The 14,555-nt window shown below is 35.0% G+C and overlaps 1 protein-coding gene across 1 annotated transcript in view; it reads right to left on the bottom strand.

Annotated features, from left to right (window-relative positions):
* LOC109838064 (ultraviolet-B receptor UVR8-like) overlaps window positions 1–14,555 on the bottom strand; it is a 34,138-nt gene that overhangs the window by 1,240 nt on the left and 18,343 nt on the right. The window contains exons 7-9 of the mRNA XM_020406519.1: window positions 12,048–12,119; window positions 9,944–10,015; window positions 9,702–9,820 (exon numbers count right to left, since the gene is read on the bottom strand). Of these exons, the coding sequence (XP_020262108.1) occupies window positions 9,702–9,820; window positions 9,944–10,015; window positions 12,048–12,119 (263 nt within the window). The remainder of the gene's footprint in view (window positions 1–9,701; window positions 9,821–9,943; window positions 10,016–12,047; window positions 12,120–14,555) is intronic.

A 14,555-nucleotide genomic window follows, 5' to 3' on the forward strand; every position in this document is an offset into this window, starting at 1 on the left:
AGGAAAAAACACATGATCGAAAATAATCCACTATCACCACCAAATTACAATCTTTTGCATGGACAAAGATTGTGAAACACTCTCTCTCTCTCTCTCACAGTACACTTGAACCCGGTTATACCCTCTGTTAAACCCTGATTACAAAAATATTATCTCTCTCCCTCTCTCTACTAAAAAACCCCTAAAATAGGATGTCTTATTTAAAAACACCCCTGACTTGCTCACCAAGTCAACTTGGCTTCCAAGAGAACTATTAACTTGGCATTTAAGAAAACTACTATGACTGGGCATAGCCTTCAAGTCCGGATCTAACTTGGAGTTTGAGTCGGCACCCAGCATATCCTCCCTCAATGAAAATTTTCCATGTATCTCAATGGCTCCAAAAAAACTCACTCTCTTCTTCTTGTTCTTCATCTCTCCCTTGTCGACAAGAGTTTGAGAAGACTCACATATTCCATTAACAAATTGCCCATCTAAATAGTAAATATAGTTGCTATTCTTTCTTCCTCGTAAAATCAAATCACCATCTCTATACACTTTGCACCACTCTCGTTCACCCACATACTTGTACCCACGCGATGTCATCTCACCCAATGAAATTAAACTAACACCACATGACGGCATATATCTCACATGACGAAGAATTCTACCTTCCTTGTGTGAAGCTTGAGGTGAACATTCACAACACCTTCAACCTTCAGCTTCTCGTTGTTTCCGACAATAACGTCACCAAAGTCTTCATCCGTCTTGAATGTATCAAAACACTCTTTATTGTTGCAAACATGCATAGAGGTTGCACAACCTAAGTATTACTCGCATTATTACTAGTACACTCCGTCATTAACACCCCATCTTCATCACACAACTGCCGAGGAGTTCTTCTCCTTACCATTTTATTGAATCTTCATCTGTCTAATGCTCTTCAAGCCATCTTGCATCTGGGAACATCTGAACTGACTAGGACCCTTCTCTCCACAGTAGCACGGTCTTTCGCCAGGCCCGGGTTTTGACCTTCCTCGATAACTGTCACATCTCAACTTACTCCTCCCTCGATTAGAACCTTCAAAAACTAGTGCACTTCATCACCATTTGATGCATTATCCTTCCTCATCATTCTTTCATTCTCATGTAGGAGTGATGTCACATCGTCAAACTTTAAAGTCTACTCGTCCGCAATTATCGTCTAAAGTAACAGCTTACACAACTGTAGTAAGGAAGACAAAAGGAGTAGTGTTTGCCCTTCTTCTTTAATCTCCTCATTAATATTCATAAGCTAGCAAACTAGCTGATTTAAGGCGTTAATGTGATCTTGAATAGCAGTACCTTCTTCCATCTTCAATGAATAAAACTTCACCCTCAAACACAATCGGTTAGTCATTGACTTCACTAACTTTGATGCATAAATCCCCTCAAGCTAGTCCCACAACCCCCTCTGTGTGGTCTCCTGCATAACGTTGTACTTGATCTCGATGGCGAGTGCCAAACGAATTGTGCTAACCACCTTCTTTTGTATGGAACTCCATTCACCATCCTTCAGCCCTTCTGTGTTTTTCTTCTCTAAAGCTTGATCAATACCCTATTGTACAAGAATATCTTGAATAGTACACTATCACACAGCAAAATTAATAAGCTTAGACTTGTCCGAACTCCGTGATCATTTGCTTGTGTTTGCATTGTCTTTGGCGTACTTAATTCTTGTGTTCATATCTTATATCACCATTGTTCTTTTGCTTATTTATATTGTCCTCTATATTGTTTCACCTTTGTATTAGTTTATATATCCTCGCATATATTTCACTATATATCTCATTTCTAGGATATTGCTCTTTGTTCATATTGCTTTTTCTTGCTTGTAACATATTGTATATCTATCTTGCAAGAATAATTTATTAATTAGTTTTAATTGGCATAAAATCGGATTAGATTAGCATAAGACCCTAATCACCCCCCTCTAGGGTCTAACAGGATAAACCCCGACACAGGCAAAGATCCCACGCAAAGTAGCGGATGATAAACGTCCTCTGCATTTTGTTTGAACGAGAATTGTATCTTTTATTTTTATTATGTAAAGGTCTTATAAAAAGACCGATCTTTTTAAACTTATTGTAACGATCGAAGTTGTAATGAGTTATACAATGAAGAAAATGATTTTCGACGCAAACAGTTAGCGTGGCCTCTAAGAAACCTACTAGGACTGGGCCTAGCTTTCAAATCCAGATCCAACTTAGAGTTTGAATTGGCACCCAACACCCACATCATTAGCTTGGAAGGTTAGAGGTCTGGTTTTTTTTATATATTTAATTTGTTTGGTCTCTGTGCGTTATTTCTTTGGTCGTATGCACTTGCTTCTAAATTGAATCACACTGAAACTTTTCCTTTGGGCCGTTGCTTCTTCTTTTCTTTTTTTATATATATACCCCATTTTTTATGAATATAAGCATACAATTAGCTTATATCAATGACTTATAATATATGACTTTGTGAAATGAATATGATATTAACTTTCTTATAGTGCTCTGAACATAATATGTGAAATAAAAAGTACATTGCTTGAATTTCAAATTTCAAATTAGATAACCTAAGCCAGAGCGCGTTTTTCTTTAGATAGTTTGAAATTTAAAAGAAATTCACCATAAGAGTATGTATGTCTTCTTTTTTTAATTTGAAATTCAAAATTGAATAGCCTAACTAGCAACCTCTCCTTTCTAATATCCCTCTTTATTTATAATATTAGAATATAAAAAAAGAAAAGGAAACAATTAGCTTGCCAAATAAGCGTGCAGATAGTTTTTATTTCAAAATTTCTAATCCAAAATTATATAGATTAACCATCAATCCCTCCTTTATAATATCCCTTATTTTTCTATAATATTTTTAAAATAAAAGAAATGTAATAAAAAGTTGATGTTCCTTGTGTGATCGTAGCACTAAGAATATCTCTTCATACATGTCAGGACTGTGGGTTTTGCCAGCTGGCAAAGTCATCTAACATCGAAGTTTTATTATAAAGAAAATTTGAGATTTTAGTATAAATTAAAGAGGACATTGAGTTAAATTCTTCAACATGAAGCAATCAAATAAGATGTCACGGTTAGATGAGATAGAAGACCTTCACATATTAATATAAATATAAAACAATCTCATTCTTAAATTCTAATTATCACATAATTTCAGCTTCATTAGAAAAGTATATGTCGTCACACAGCAAAATTAATAAGCTTAGACTTGTCCGAACTCCGTGATCATTTGCTTGTGTTTGCATTGTCTTTGGCGTACTTAATTCTTGTGTTCATATCTTATATCACCATTGTTCTTTTGCTTATTTATATTGTCCTCTATATTGTTTCACCTTTGTATTAGTTTATATATCCTCGCATATATTTCACTATATATCTCATTTCTAGGATATTGCTCTTTGTTCATATTGCTTTTTCTTGCTTGTAACATATTGTATATCTATCTTGCAAGAATAATTTATTAATTAGTTTTAATTGGCATAAAATCGGATTAGATTAGCATAAGACCCTAATCACCCCCCTCTAGGGTCTAACAGGATAAACCCCGACACAGGCAAAGATCCCACGCAAAGTAGCGGATGATAAACGTCCTCTGCATTTTGTTTGAACGAGAATTGTATCTTTTATTTTTATTATGTAAAGGTCTTATAAAAAGACCGATCTTTTTAAACTTATTGTAACGATCGAAGTTGTAATGAGTTATACAATGAAGAAAATGATTTTCGACGCAAACAGTTAGCGTGGCCTCTAAGAAACCTACTAGGACTGGGCCTAGCTTTCAAATCCAGATCCAACTTAGAGTTTGAATTGGCACCCAACACCCACATCATTAGCTTGGAAGGTTAGAGGTCTGGTTTTTTTTATATATTTAATTTGTTTGGTCTCTGTGCGTTATTTCTTTGGTCGTATGCACTTGCTTCTAAATTGAATCACACTGAAACTTTTCCTTTGGGCCGTTGCTTCTTCTTTTCTTTTTTTATATATATACCCCATTTTTTATGAATATAAGCATACAATTAGCTTATATCAATGACTTATAATATATGACTTTGTGAAATGAATATGATATTAACTTTCTTATAGTGCTCTGAACATAATATGTGAAATAAAAAGTACATTGCTTGAATTTCAAATTTCAAATTAGATAACCTAAGCCAGAGCGCGTTTTTCTTTAGATAGTTTGAAATTTAAAAGAAATTCACCATAAGAGTATGTATGTCTTCTTTTTTTAATTTGAAATTCAAAATTGAATAGCCTAACTAGCAACCTCTCCTTTCTAATATCCCTCTTTATTTATAATATTAGAATATAAAAAAAGAAAAGGAAACAATTAGCTTGCCAAATAAGCGTGCAGATAGTTTTTATTTCAAAATTTCTAATCCAAAATTATATAGATTAACCATCAATCCCTCCTTTATAATATCCCTTATTTTTCTATAATATTTTTAAAATAAAAGAAATGTAATAAAAAGTTGATGTTCCTTGTGTGATCGTAGCACTAAGAATATCTCTTCATACATGTCAGGACTGTGGGTTTTGCCAGCTGGCAAAGTCATCTAACATCGAAGTTTTATTATAAAGAAAATTTGAGATTTTAGTATAAATTAAAGAGGACATTGAGTTAAATTCTTCAACATGAAGCAATCAAATAAGATGTCACGGTTAGATGAGATAGAAGACCTTCACATATTAATATAAATATAAAACAATCTCATTCTTAAATTCTAATTATCACATAATTTCAGCTTCATTAGAAAAGTATATGTCGTCTTAACACTTATCCATAAAATAATCTTAAAAATTCAAATGTTTATATTTAGAATAATCATTAAAAATCCATTAAAATTTGAACTAATTATTAGAGAAAATTAGATTAAATAGGGGGGATTTGAGATAATATTTTGGTTAATTATGCAATTGATTTGTTTATTTTTGCGGATCTTAGAGTAATGTTTTTTTGCATACACATCAATTTTAATCTATTGGTAATGTTTCTTTGCATAAACATCAATTTTGCATGTATAAATATTCTTAAGAGTAAAATTGATGCTTCTAATTGGCTTGAAAGACTATTCTTATATAGCATTGAAGATTTCAGCTCCTTGTTGTCTAAGGACTTAGGAGTTCTAATAAAATCTCACATGTCCTAAAACCCAACAAGAGTCCAAGTAGAGATAAACCTCTAATATGATTGGTTGTGCAAAGTCTAATGTAAGTAGGACTCTTGATTAAAACAAACCAAGCTAAAAAGGAACTCCTAAAGCAATATGGATTTGAGTATTTGAGGTAACCTATAACAAATCTTCACATTGACTCAAATGCGTAGAAGATTCTTTACTCCAAAATAAGCTAACTTACTCCACATTCTCCAATAGCCCCCCAGGGCATCTAAGTGTGGCACATATCGATCAAGTCTAAGCCCGGCTTGAACTTGCTAACTGAAAAATACCTCCTCAATAAATGGACTGAATTGTCCGCACGACTGTAAATATTAGCGAAGTCATCACCTGAAGTAGCTCCTGAATAGCTGAAGGGTACAAAATTATCAACCGATAATGCATAAGTTGTCATATCTTCATATCTTCACGGTTATTGGATATCTCGTCTAGACCGATCTCTAGCAATAGTGTATTCCGGCTCTTCCTGCAGCTGTTGAGGTGCTTCATTTACTTGAACGGATTCTGACTGTTGAACTTCTGTAATATTATCCTGTTGAAGAGTTGAATTACGAATTTCTAACTTCACCTTATGTCCTGTAGTGCGCGTCTTATCAACAACTAAAACTGATGACCGTTTCTGGTATAACATAACAAATTCATCAAAAATAACATCACGACTAATAATAATCTTATGAGACTTCGGATCAAGACACAACAACCTAAACCCTTAACACTCGATGCATAACCTAGGAATATGCTCTTCTTCGCTCGTGGCTCAAGTTTCCCTTGACTAACATGTACGTATGCAGTGCAACCAAATATTCTAAGATTAGAATAATCCGCAGGCTTACCGGACCAAACCTCCTCTGGAGTTTTACAACTAATAGCAGTAGGTGGCGACCGATTCACTAAGTAACAAGTCGTATTCACTGCTTCTGCCCAATATTCCTTGTCTAAACCTGTATTGAACATCATACAACGAGCTTTCTCTAATAGGGTTATGTTCATACATTCTACCATTCTATTATGTTGCAGTGTGAGAGAGACTGTACGATGTCTAACGATTCCCTCCTTCTTGCAGAACTCATTAAATTCTCTTCCACAAAACTCAAGATCATTATCAGTTCTAAGGCTCTTAATCAGCCTCTCAGCCTGCTTCTCAATCAAAAACTTCCACTGCTTGAGAGTCACAAACACATCATCTTTATGTTTTAAAAAATAGACCTAAACTTTCATGGAGTAGTCATCAATGATGGTCAACAAATATCTGAAACTACCACCATTAAAGGCAACTTGAGAAGGTCCCCAAAGATCTGAATGGATATAATCCAAAGTACCTTTAGTCTGATGCACTGCCGTACTGAAGCCGACTCTTTTCTACTTCCCAAAGATGCAATACTCGTAGAATCCTAATTTTATTGTACTTTGTTCACATAAAAGACCCTTCTTACTCAATTCGATCAATCTGCGCTCACTCATATAACCAAGTCTCATATGCCATAATCTAGTAGTATCAACTCCTAACATCGACGATGCAACTGTATCCGAGCCGGTAACGGTAGAACCCTACAAAACATACAAGCTGCCTATCTTTTTTCCTTTCATAACCACAAAAGAGCCTTTTATAACCCTAAGAACTTCGCATTTACTTGATAAATTGCACCCAATGCTATCAAGAGTGTCCAAAGAGATGAGATTCTTCCTTAAACCTGGAACATGCCTAACATCTGTCAAAGTCCTGATGACTCTATCATTCATCTTAATCCAAATTGTGCATTTCCCAACAGTCTTGCATGAGGTGTTGTTCCCCATAAGAACTCCACCATCAATAGTTTCATAAGTGGTGAACCAGTCTAGATTAGGACACGTGATAAGACAACTCGAAATCCAATCATCCATGCTCCTATTTATGTCATATGTAGCCAACAAAATCACATCTTCAGCAATATCAACTTCAACAAAGTCCTTTGATTTTTCTTCATACTCTTCTTATTTATTTTTGTTCTTTAATCTGTAATAATCGGTCTTGATGTGCCTTTTTTTCTTATAATATCAGCAGGTCGGATTCATGTGCTTCGACTTATACATATTACCTCCAAAGCCCTTTTTCCTGATCTTCCTCGAACAAACAAGTCAACTTTATCGCCACTTTCACTTGTGGTTAACTCTTTGTCGATCTTCTCCTTATTCAATAAGTTCTCTTTGACGTCCTTAATACCTATAGAATCTCGACCGTAAATCATTATATCCCTAAAGTGCTTGTAGAAAGACGACAAAGAACACAATAACAATAGGGCTTGATCTTCATCATCGATCTTAACATCAATCTTACTCAAATCTGTAATCACAGAATTAAATTTCTTCATCATCGATCTTAACATCAATCTTACTCAAATCTGTAATCACAGAATTAAATTCACCAATATGATATTTGATGGGTGTTCCTTCCGACATCCTTACTCAAATCTGTAATCACAGAATTAAATTCACCAATATGATATTTGATGGGTGTTCCTTCCGACATCCGAAGTGTGTACAAACGCTGCTTCAAGAGGAGGCGATTAGTGAGCAACTTCGTCAAATATAAATCCTTCAATTTAGACCACAAATCAGCGGCTATTTTTTCCTTGAGAACTTGCAAAACTTCGTTTGTCAAACATAACTAGATCGCTGTGAGAGCTCCATCATCTAACTCGTTCTAATCTTCCTCTGTTATAGTAGCAGGTTTCTTTGACTTTTCCAACAAAGCCTTCTTCAATCCACTCTGTGTCAACACGACGACCATCCTAACTTGCCAAAGACTAAAACTGATGTTACTGTCAAACTTCTTGATATCACATTTCGTAGTAGGTATCGTCATCTTCTCGTCCGGTCGATAGTTGAGGGCTCTGACACTAATTTATTATGACAAACTCCCCAAGATAAGCTAATATCAATCACACGAGAGCATGAAAAATATCAAGAACACATGACCACAAATATATACGTGGTTCAGCTTGTAGCATACGTCCACAGGGGAAGGAGGAAAAAAGCTTTACTAATTGTGAGGATTACAAAGTGGAATCTCCCAATCTCTCGATCCCAAATAACACCCCAAAAGCCTAATACAACTCTCAACTAAAGAAACAAAAGAGAAGAATATCAAATAGACTTCACAAATGAACTCTCCTCTTGATTGGTGCTCTAAAGATTGATGCTTCTAATTGACTTGAAAGACTGTTCTTATATAGCCTTAAAGATCCCAGCTCATTGATGTCTAAGAAATAAGAGTTCTATCAGGAATAGAAGTCTACATGTCCTAAATCCCAACAAGAGTCCTAGTAAAAACAAACCTCTAATATGATTGGTTGTGCAAAGTCTAATATAAGTAGGACTCTTGGTCAAAACAAACCAAGCTAAAAAGGAACTCCTATAGCAATATGGTTTTGAGTATTTAAGGCAACCTATAACATAAATCCATCTCCGACGATGAGACGCCGGAGATAGGTAGCAACGACAATGGAAATATGGCGAACAATTAGGCCGCATTGCTCGCTATTAATATTGTTTATTGTCATCATCTCTTCTTTGACTAGACTTTTGTGCTCACTATTTGCAACTAGAAGAATTTTTTGAGGGAAACAACTTGAAGAATTAAACTAGACTTCTCTCTCATCCACTTGTCATTAACTCTAATCCTAGATCCATCTCCGACGATGGGGCGTTGGAGATAGGTAGCGATGGCGATGGAAAGAGGGAGGACAATTAGGCCGCACTGCTCGCTATTAATACTGTTTATTATCGTCATCTCTTCTCTGACTAGACTTTTGTGCTCACTATTTGCAACTAGAAGAATTTTTTGAGAGAAACAACTTGAAGAATTAAACTATAGACCACTAGTTACAAGAAAAAGAGAAAAATAAATTAAAGAGGTAAGGTAATTGTGTCTCTGATGATGGGAAGGAGGCTGATTGGTCCACTGCCACCTTATCACCTGCAAGCCCTGTCACTGACGAACCCTCCCCCACCCACCCTCTAATTTTAAATTAATTTAGGGTTAAATGTAATAAAAATTTAATTATATTAATTAGGTTAATAATTAGTCTGTTAATTTAAAAGGGTATTTAGGTCTTTTTATCAGTTTATCTAATAGCGGTATGGGGATTAAAGAAAATATCAAAAAGTTTTGGGGATTTTCTAGAATTTCCAAGCTTATTAGGGGTTAAGTGGTAGTTTCAAACTTTTTAGGGGCGCAATACCAAATACCCAAACTTACTAGGGGCTTTGTCAAATTTGCCAGAATAATATAACAGCCTCAGCCTTTCTCAGAGTAAATGGTTTAAATATGTTAAAATAGCACACAATTAACAAAGTACATCTTTATTAACAGATGTAAAGGTCTATAAGCATGCCTCTAATGGGCAACATCAGCAAGGTACAAAAACAACTTCTCAGATTCAAAATTATCACCTACATGCACTACTGACCAATCAAAACATTGCAAAAGTCATTGTTTCGGAGTATGGGTTTTTAATTTGAGTATTACCTGTCGAGGATATCCCCATGGCCAAGCTGTCCGCTTGTGCCCCTGCCCCATGAGAATACATTTCTTCTATCTGTGAAAGCAAGTGTGTGCCTCCAGCCACATGATATTTGAATAACTTTCTGTAAAATGACATGTAGATATTAAAGGGAAAAAACGCTAGAATTTTAGCGACATGGGTAACAAATCAAAGAATAATTTATCTCAAAAATGAAAGTATATAGAAGTTTGAAATAAAGCCATGCCTCTTCATGTGGAAATGTAACTTGTACTGGAGAGCAATGATCAACATTATCCCCCACACCAAGTTGACCAAACTGCGTAAAGTTACAGGACACATTAGAACAAAAATCAATGCAATGTCAGGACAAGAGCTTCTAAGAAAAATACTTTTTATACATCTAGAAATTTGACTCAAAATAAACTTGTTTTCGGTCATTAAAAAGTAACACATAATGGTACATGAGAACCAATATTAGAGAGGGATCATAGAGAGGTTTGAAATGGTGAGGATATTAATCATGTGGAACTTATTCTTGATTTTCACTTTTTTATCAATGAAATTCCCTTGTGTAGAAACATATCTTAAAACTCTACTGCTACAATGTATAATAGTGTCAGAAAAAGAAGCAGTAACTCATTGTTTAACAAAGAAATTGAATTACTATATTTAACATACTGTGAACGTAGGACCACTGAATTTTTCGCGGAGGCAAAGCACGTGAACAACGAACGTGGGGGCCACAAGCATGCAACAAGATCGGGTTCAATTCTTTTGGACCTGGAATTTTCGTGTGAGGTTTCCTATAAATAGCCGATCTCTCCTAGGGTTTGCGGCAGGGGAAAATCGCGTGGGAAAAAGCTGTGGAAGAAAGGAAAAAAAGGGCAGAAGTTTTTTTATTTTTTTCTTTTGGTGGCTGAGCAGAGAAAGAAAACAGAGAATTAAAGAGAGAGATTTTGAGGAGAGAAAAAGAGGGATTTTACAAAAGAGAGGTTAATTTCTTTTGGGTAAAAATCAAATCTATTTTTCTTTGAGACGAGCTTGTGGATTGTACAAGTCGTCGGTGTTCTTCTCATAGTAGAATCTCCCCTCACCCCCTCCCGTGGACGTAGGCAAGTTTGCTGAACCATGTAAATCTCGTGTATTTATTGTTTTTTCTGGATGTTAGCTATTGCTTGTAGGTTCCCTCGACATTTCAGTCCTAGAACTGATGAGAGGAAGAGTGCATATTTCACTTTGTTGAAATATTTCACTTTCTATTCTAGTTTCCTTTGAGAAACAAGAATTTCACTATTTATTCTAGTTTCCTTTGAGAAACAAGAATATAGGTTGACTTGTGCTTTTGTGACAACAGAACCAATAAACAACATTAGCACCTCATCAGTTAGAAGCGAAAAAAACTATCATGAGATCCACAATAATAAACCATGAACAATGTCAATTTGACATAACAATAATAAACATGAACAGTATCAAAATCAAAAAATGTCCATGGTGGCTTGAAAACTCCCATCTTTTGACAGAATGATGATACAGGAATAAAAAAGGGATGACGCAGGAATAATTAATGCAGGCTAAGGGTAAGTGTCTAAATGACATAAGGTTAGTGAAGAGATAGAGTTAATATTTTTTAAGGAAATGAAAGTTGCAAAGTGCAAACACAATTTTCCCTGAATATTTCTTTTTAATAATTGATATTAGCAAAATCATCCCAACGTTACAAAATGGAGGAGTGTTTAGGTAGTCTTATGTGACCGTATAATACCTACGAGAGTAAAGAGAAAATTCTATAGAATGGTTATTAGACCAACAATTCTTTATGGATCAAAACGTTAGGCAACTTAAAAATATGTGCAAAAAATGAATGTAGTAGAAATGAGAATTTTGCGATGGTTTTGTGTGTATACACTAAAAGATAGGATAAGAAATGAGTGTATCTCTAGAAAATTAGAGGTTGCTCCTATTGAGGATAAAAATAAGAGAATCGATAAAGGTGGTTTAGTCATATATAACGGAGACCTCTTAGTGTGTTGGTTAGAAAAAATGATAATATTATAGTTAATGAGACAAAGATCTAGAGATAGACCTAAAAGAACTTGGTTGAGAGCAATGGAGAAGGATGTAATAATTGATAACTTAACGGAGAATAAAGCCCATAATAGAACAGGATGGAATCATAGGATTCGTGTAGCCAACCCCAAACATTTGGAATAAAGACTATGTTCTTGTTATTGTTGTTGTCATCCCAACAATCCAAAAAATATATTATAAGACAATTTACTAAGCTTAGTAAGTAGATTGTGAAGGAAAGAGAAGACCCTAGAGAAGACAATGGAAGACAGGCAAACCTTATTCCATCCCCAGCCATAGAGTCTGCCATCTGAAGCCAATGCCATAGTATGTCTCCACCCACCAGATATCTGATAAAAATAAGCATGTGAATTCATAAGATGTTCTGTAATAGCTCTATAATAGTTCATTCATTAATTTGTTACAGTTAAGACAATTGGTAAAGTTTGTCCTCTTATTGAGACCTAATCCCTGATTGATCAAGCTACTACAGTGCGCCTATGCACCCCAACTTTAGGAATAGGTTCGTCAAGGTGACTCCCCCTTCGACGATCCAAATCTGCTTAACATCAAATCTTTAAGGTTCTAGCTAAGCTTTGTGGTCTCTCAAAATGCTCCTCCACCTATCAGTAGAGCCGTATTTATCCCTAGGTCTGACTAATGGAGACGAAAATCAAAACTAAAGGCAATGCAAAGCACGAACAAGAGGATTTAATATAGCCCATCAAGACAAGGGTAGAGTATGGCATTGAAAAGATGATGGTTTGCTTTAAAAATCAAAGAGAAACAGTCAATATCGGTGCACTCCCACCAACAAAAACATTCACAACCTCTCATCCACCGCGTAACAGACACAACAAACACCAATAACTGAAAAGAATGTAAACCAGGAATCAGAGGACTAAATGTAGCTCATTCAAAATTGGACTATCCATTGGCATTAACAAAGAACCTGATACACTAAAACGAAAGACAAAAGGTCAAGGATGGTGACCTAGCACACAAAAAAAATAACTCTCATGAACTCCCATGCTCTGGCTTGCAATGACACGCCACAAGAGTCAAGAAAAAGAAAAGAATAAAGAATGATATAAAACCCAAAAGAAACAAACAAATAAATTTGAGAAAAAAGAAGAAGAAAGAATGGATATAGCTCATAAACTAGAATACCAGTCTAGAACTAAACAACTGCCACGGATTAATACAAAATGAGAGGTTGATAATTAGTTAAAAGCATTACAAATCAACAAGTAACATCTTCACCAAGTAATGTCCTCAATCTTTCATCAGTATCATTTAAATTTGATTGTAGAAAATTAATCCCCATCTGCACTTTTTCAGTTGATTGTTATCGTTGTTATTTTTTCAGTCTGACATCTGGAAAATCTTCTCCTCCACGAGTGAAAATATTTTGGACTCTTAAATAGCCACCACCATTTATCTGTCAATATTGTTTCTACTCTTGAAATATGTGGTTTCAAGAGTGTTTCATATGAAAAATATTGTGGCAGGTTGAGGTGCATATATGTGAGCCTAGGGGTTAGGCTTATCTTCTGTTCTCCACTCCCATCTCCAAAGGTTTATAAATAGATTGGTTAATGTTCAATCTTCCCTTGTCTCTTCTTGTCAAGAATGGAAACAAGAACAAATCAGTCAATAACCCACAAACATCTGAATAAATTACGTTTCAGCACTATCAATGAATATGACACTGAAATTTTAGTTTCAGTGTTAAATTACGTTACAGAACTTTTAACTAACTTATGAATTTCTATCAATAAATAAATAAAACAAATTAATGCAGTTAGTGGTTTATATAAGCCCTTCATCATCCTCTCTCAGGTGTTTAAACAAGTGTCCAACAATAGAACACATGGAGAGGGAACGTAGTTTTTTGTTCATGGATTTTCGATAATTGCAGTATCCAACTGATTCCTCCAACCAAATCCTTTTTTAATTCTATTCCCCTTTACTCTTCATTTTCCTACTATTCAGTGTCATCTTCCACTAGTTTTCTACTCAATTCTCCAAACTGCTAGTTTGCATATCTTTCAATTTATATCCCCCTTACCAATTTGCATTCCACGTGCTTAAGGACCACTTGACTTCTTTAAAGATGTGATGTGAAAATTGTTGCTAAAAATTGTAAAGATGAACAAGATTGTAACTGAAAGCAATGTGTTAAATTTGTGGCTAGTGGGATATGAACCTGAGTTGTTCTCATACCATGTTAAAAGTCTCTGCCACAGCACCAAAACTCCAAAGTTGTGGTGAAGGCTGAGGGTTATAAGTTTTTACTATAACACATGGAAAGAAACTTCAACTAAAAGACATATTATCATGGTGTAAATTGTCACAAACATCCTTCAGTATTGAAATCACTGAATTATTTATCAAATCAGAAAACTCTGAAGAGTAAATATATTGAAATATTAACGGAGAATGACAAAAAGACATAACCAAAGAAAAAAAAATCTGAGTTCTAATAATCCCAGAAATTTCTAATATGAGTCTATGACTAATTATGAATCTGAAATTGTGAAACATCCCAACTATTCAACATTCATTCTATGTTGTGAAGAAGATGCAATGGGAAGCTTACCTATCTGACAGGTAAATTCATTTTACTTTTCAATTTAATGAAGGTCATCTAAGTCAATCAAATATGTCACACATGCTTATTGGCTAACAGACTTTAGCGAAGTATTAATACCTCTGTGAAGAATGCATAATTCATACACATACAATATCCGCAACATGACTTAGGTGACAAATAGTATGTCAAG

The sequence above is a fragment of the Asparagus officinalis genome, chromosome 4, assembly GCF_001876935.1.
Source record: "Asparagus officinalis chromosome 4, Aspof.V1, whole genome shotgun sequence".
NCBI lineage: Eukaryota > Viridiplantae > Streptophyta > Magnoliopsida > Asparagales > Asparagaceae > Asparagus > Asparagus officinalis.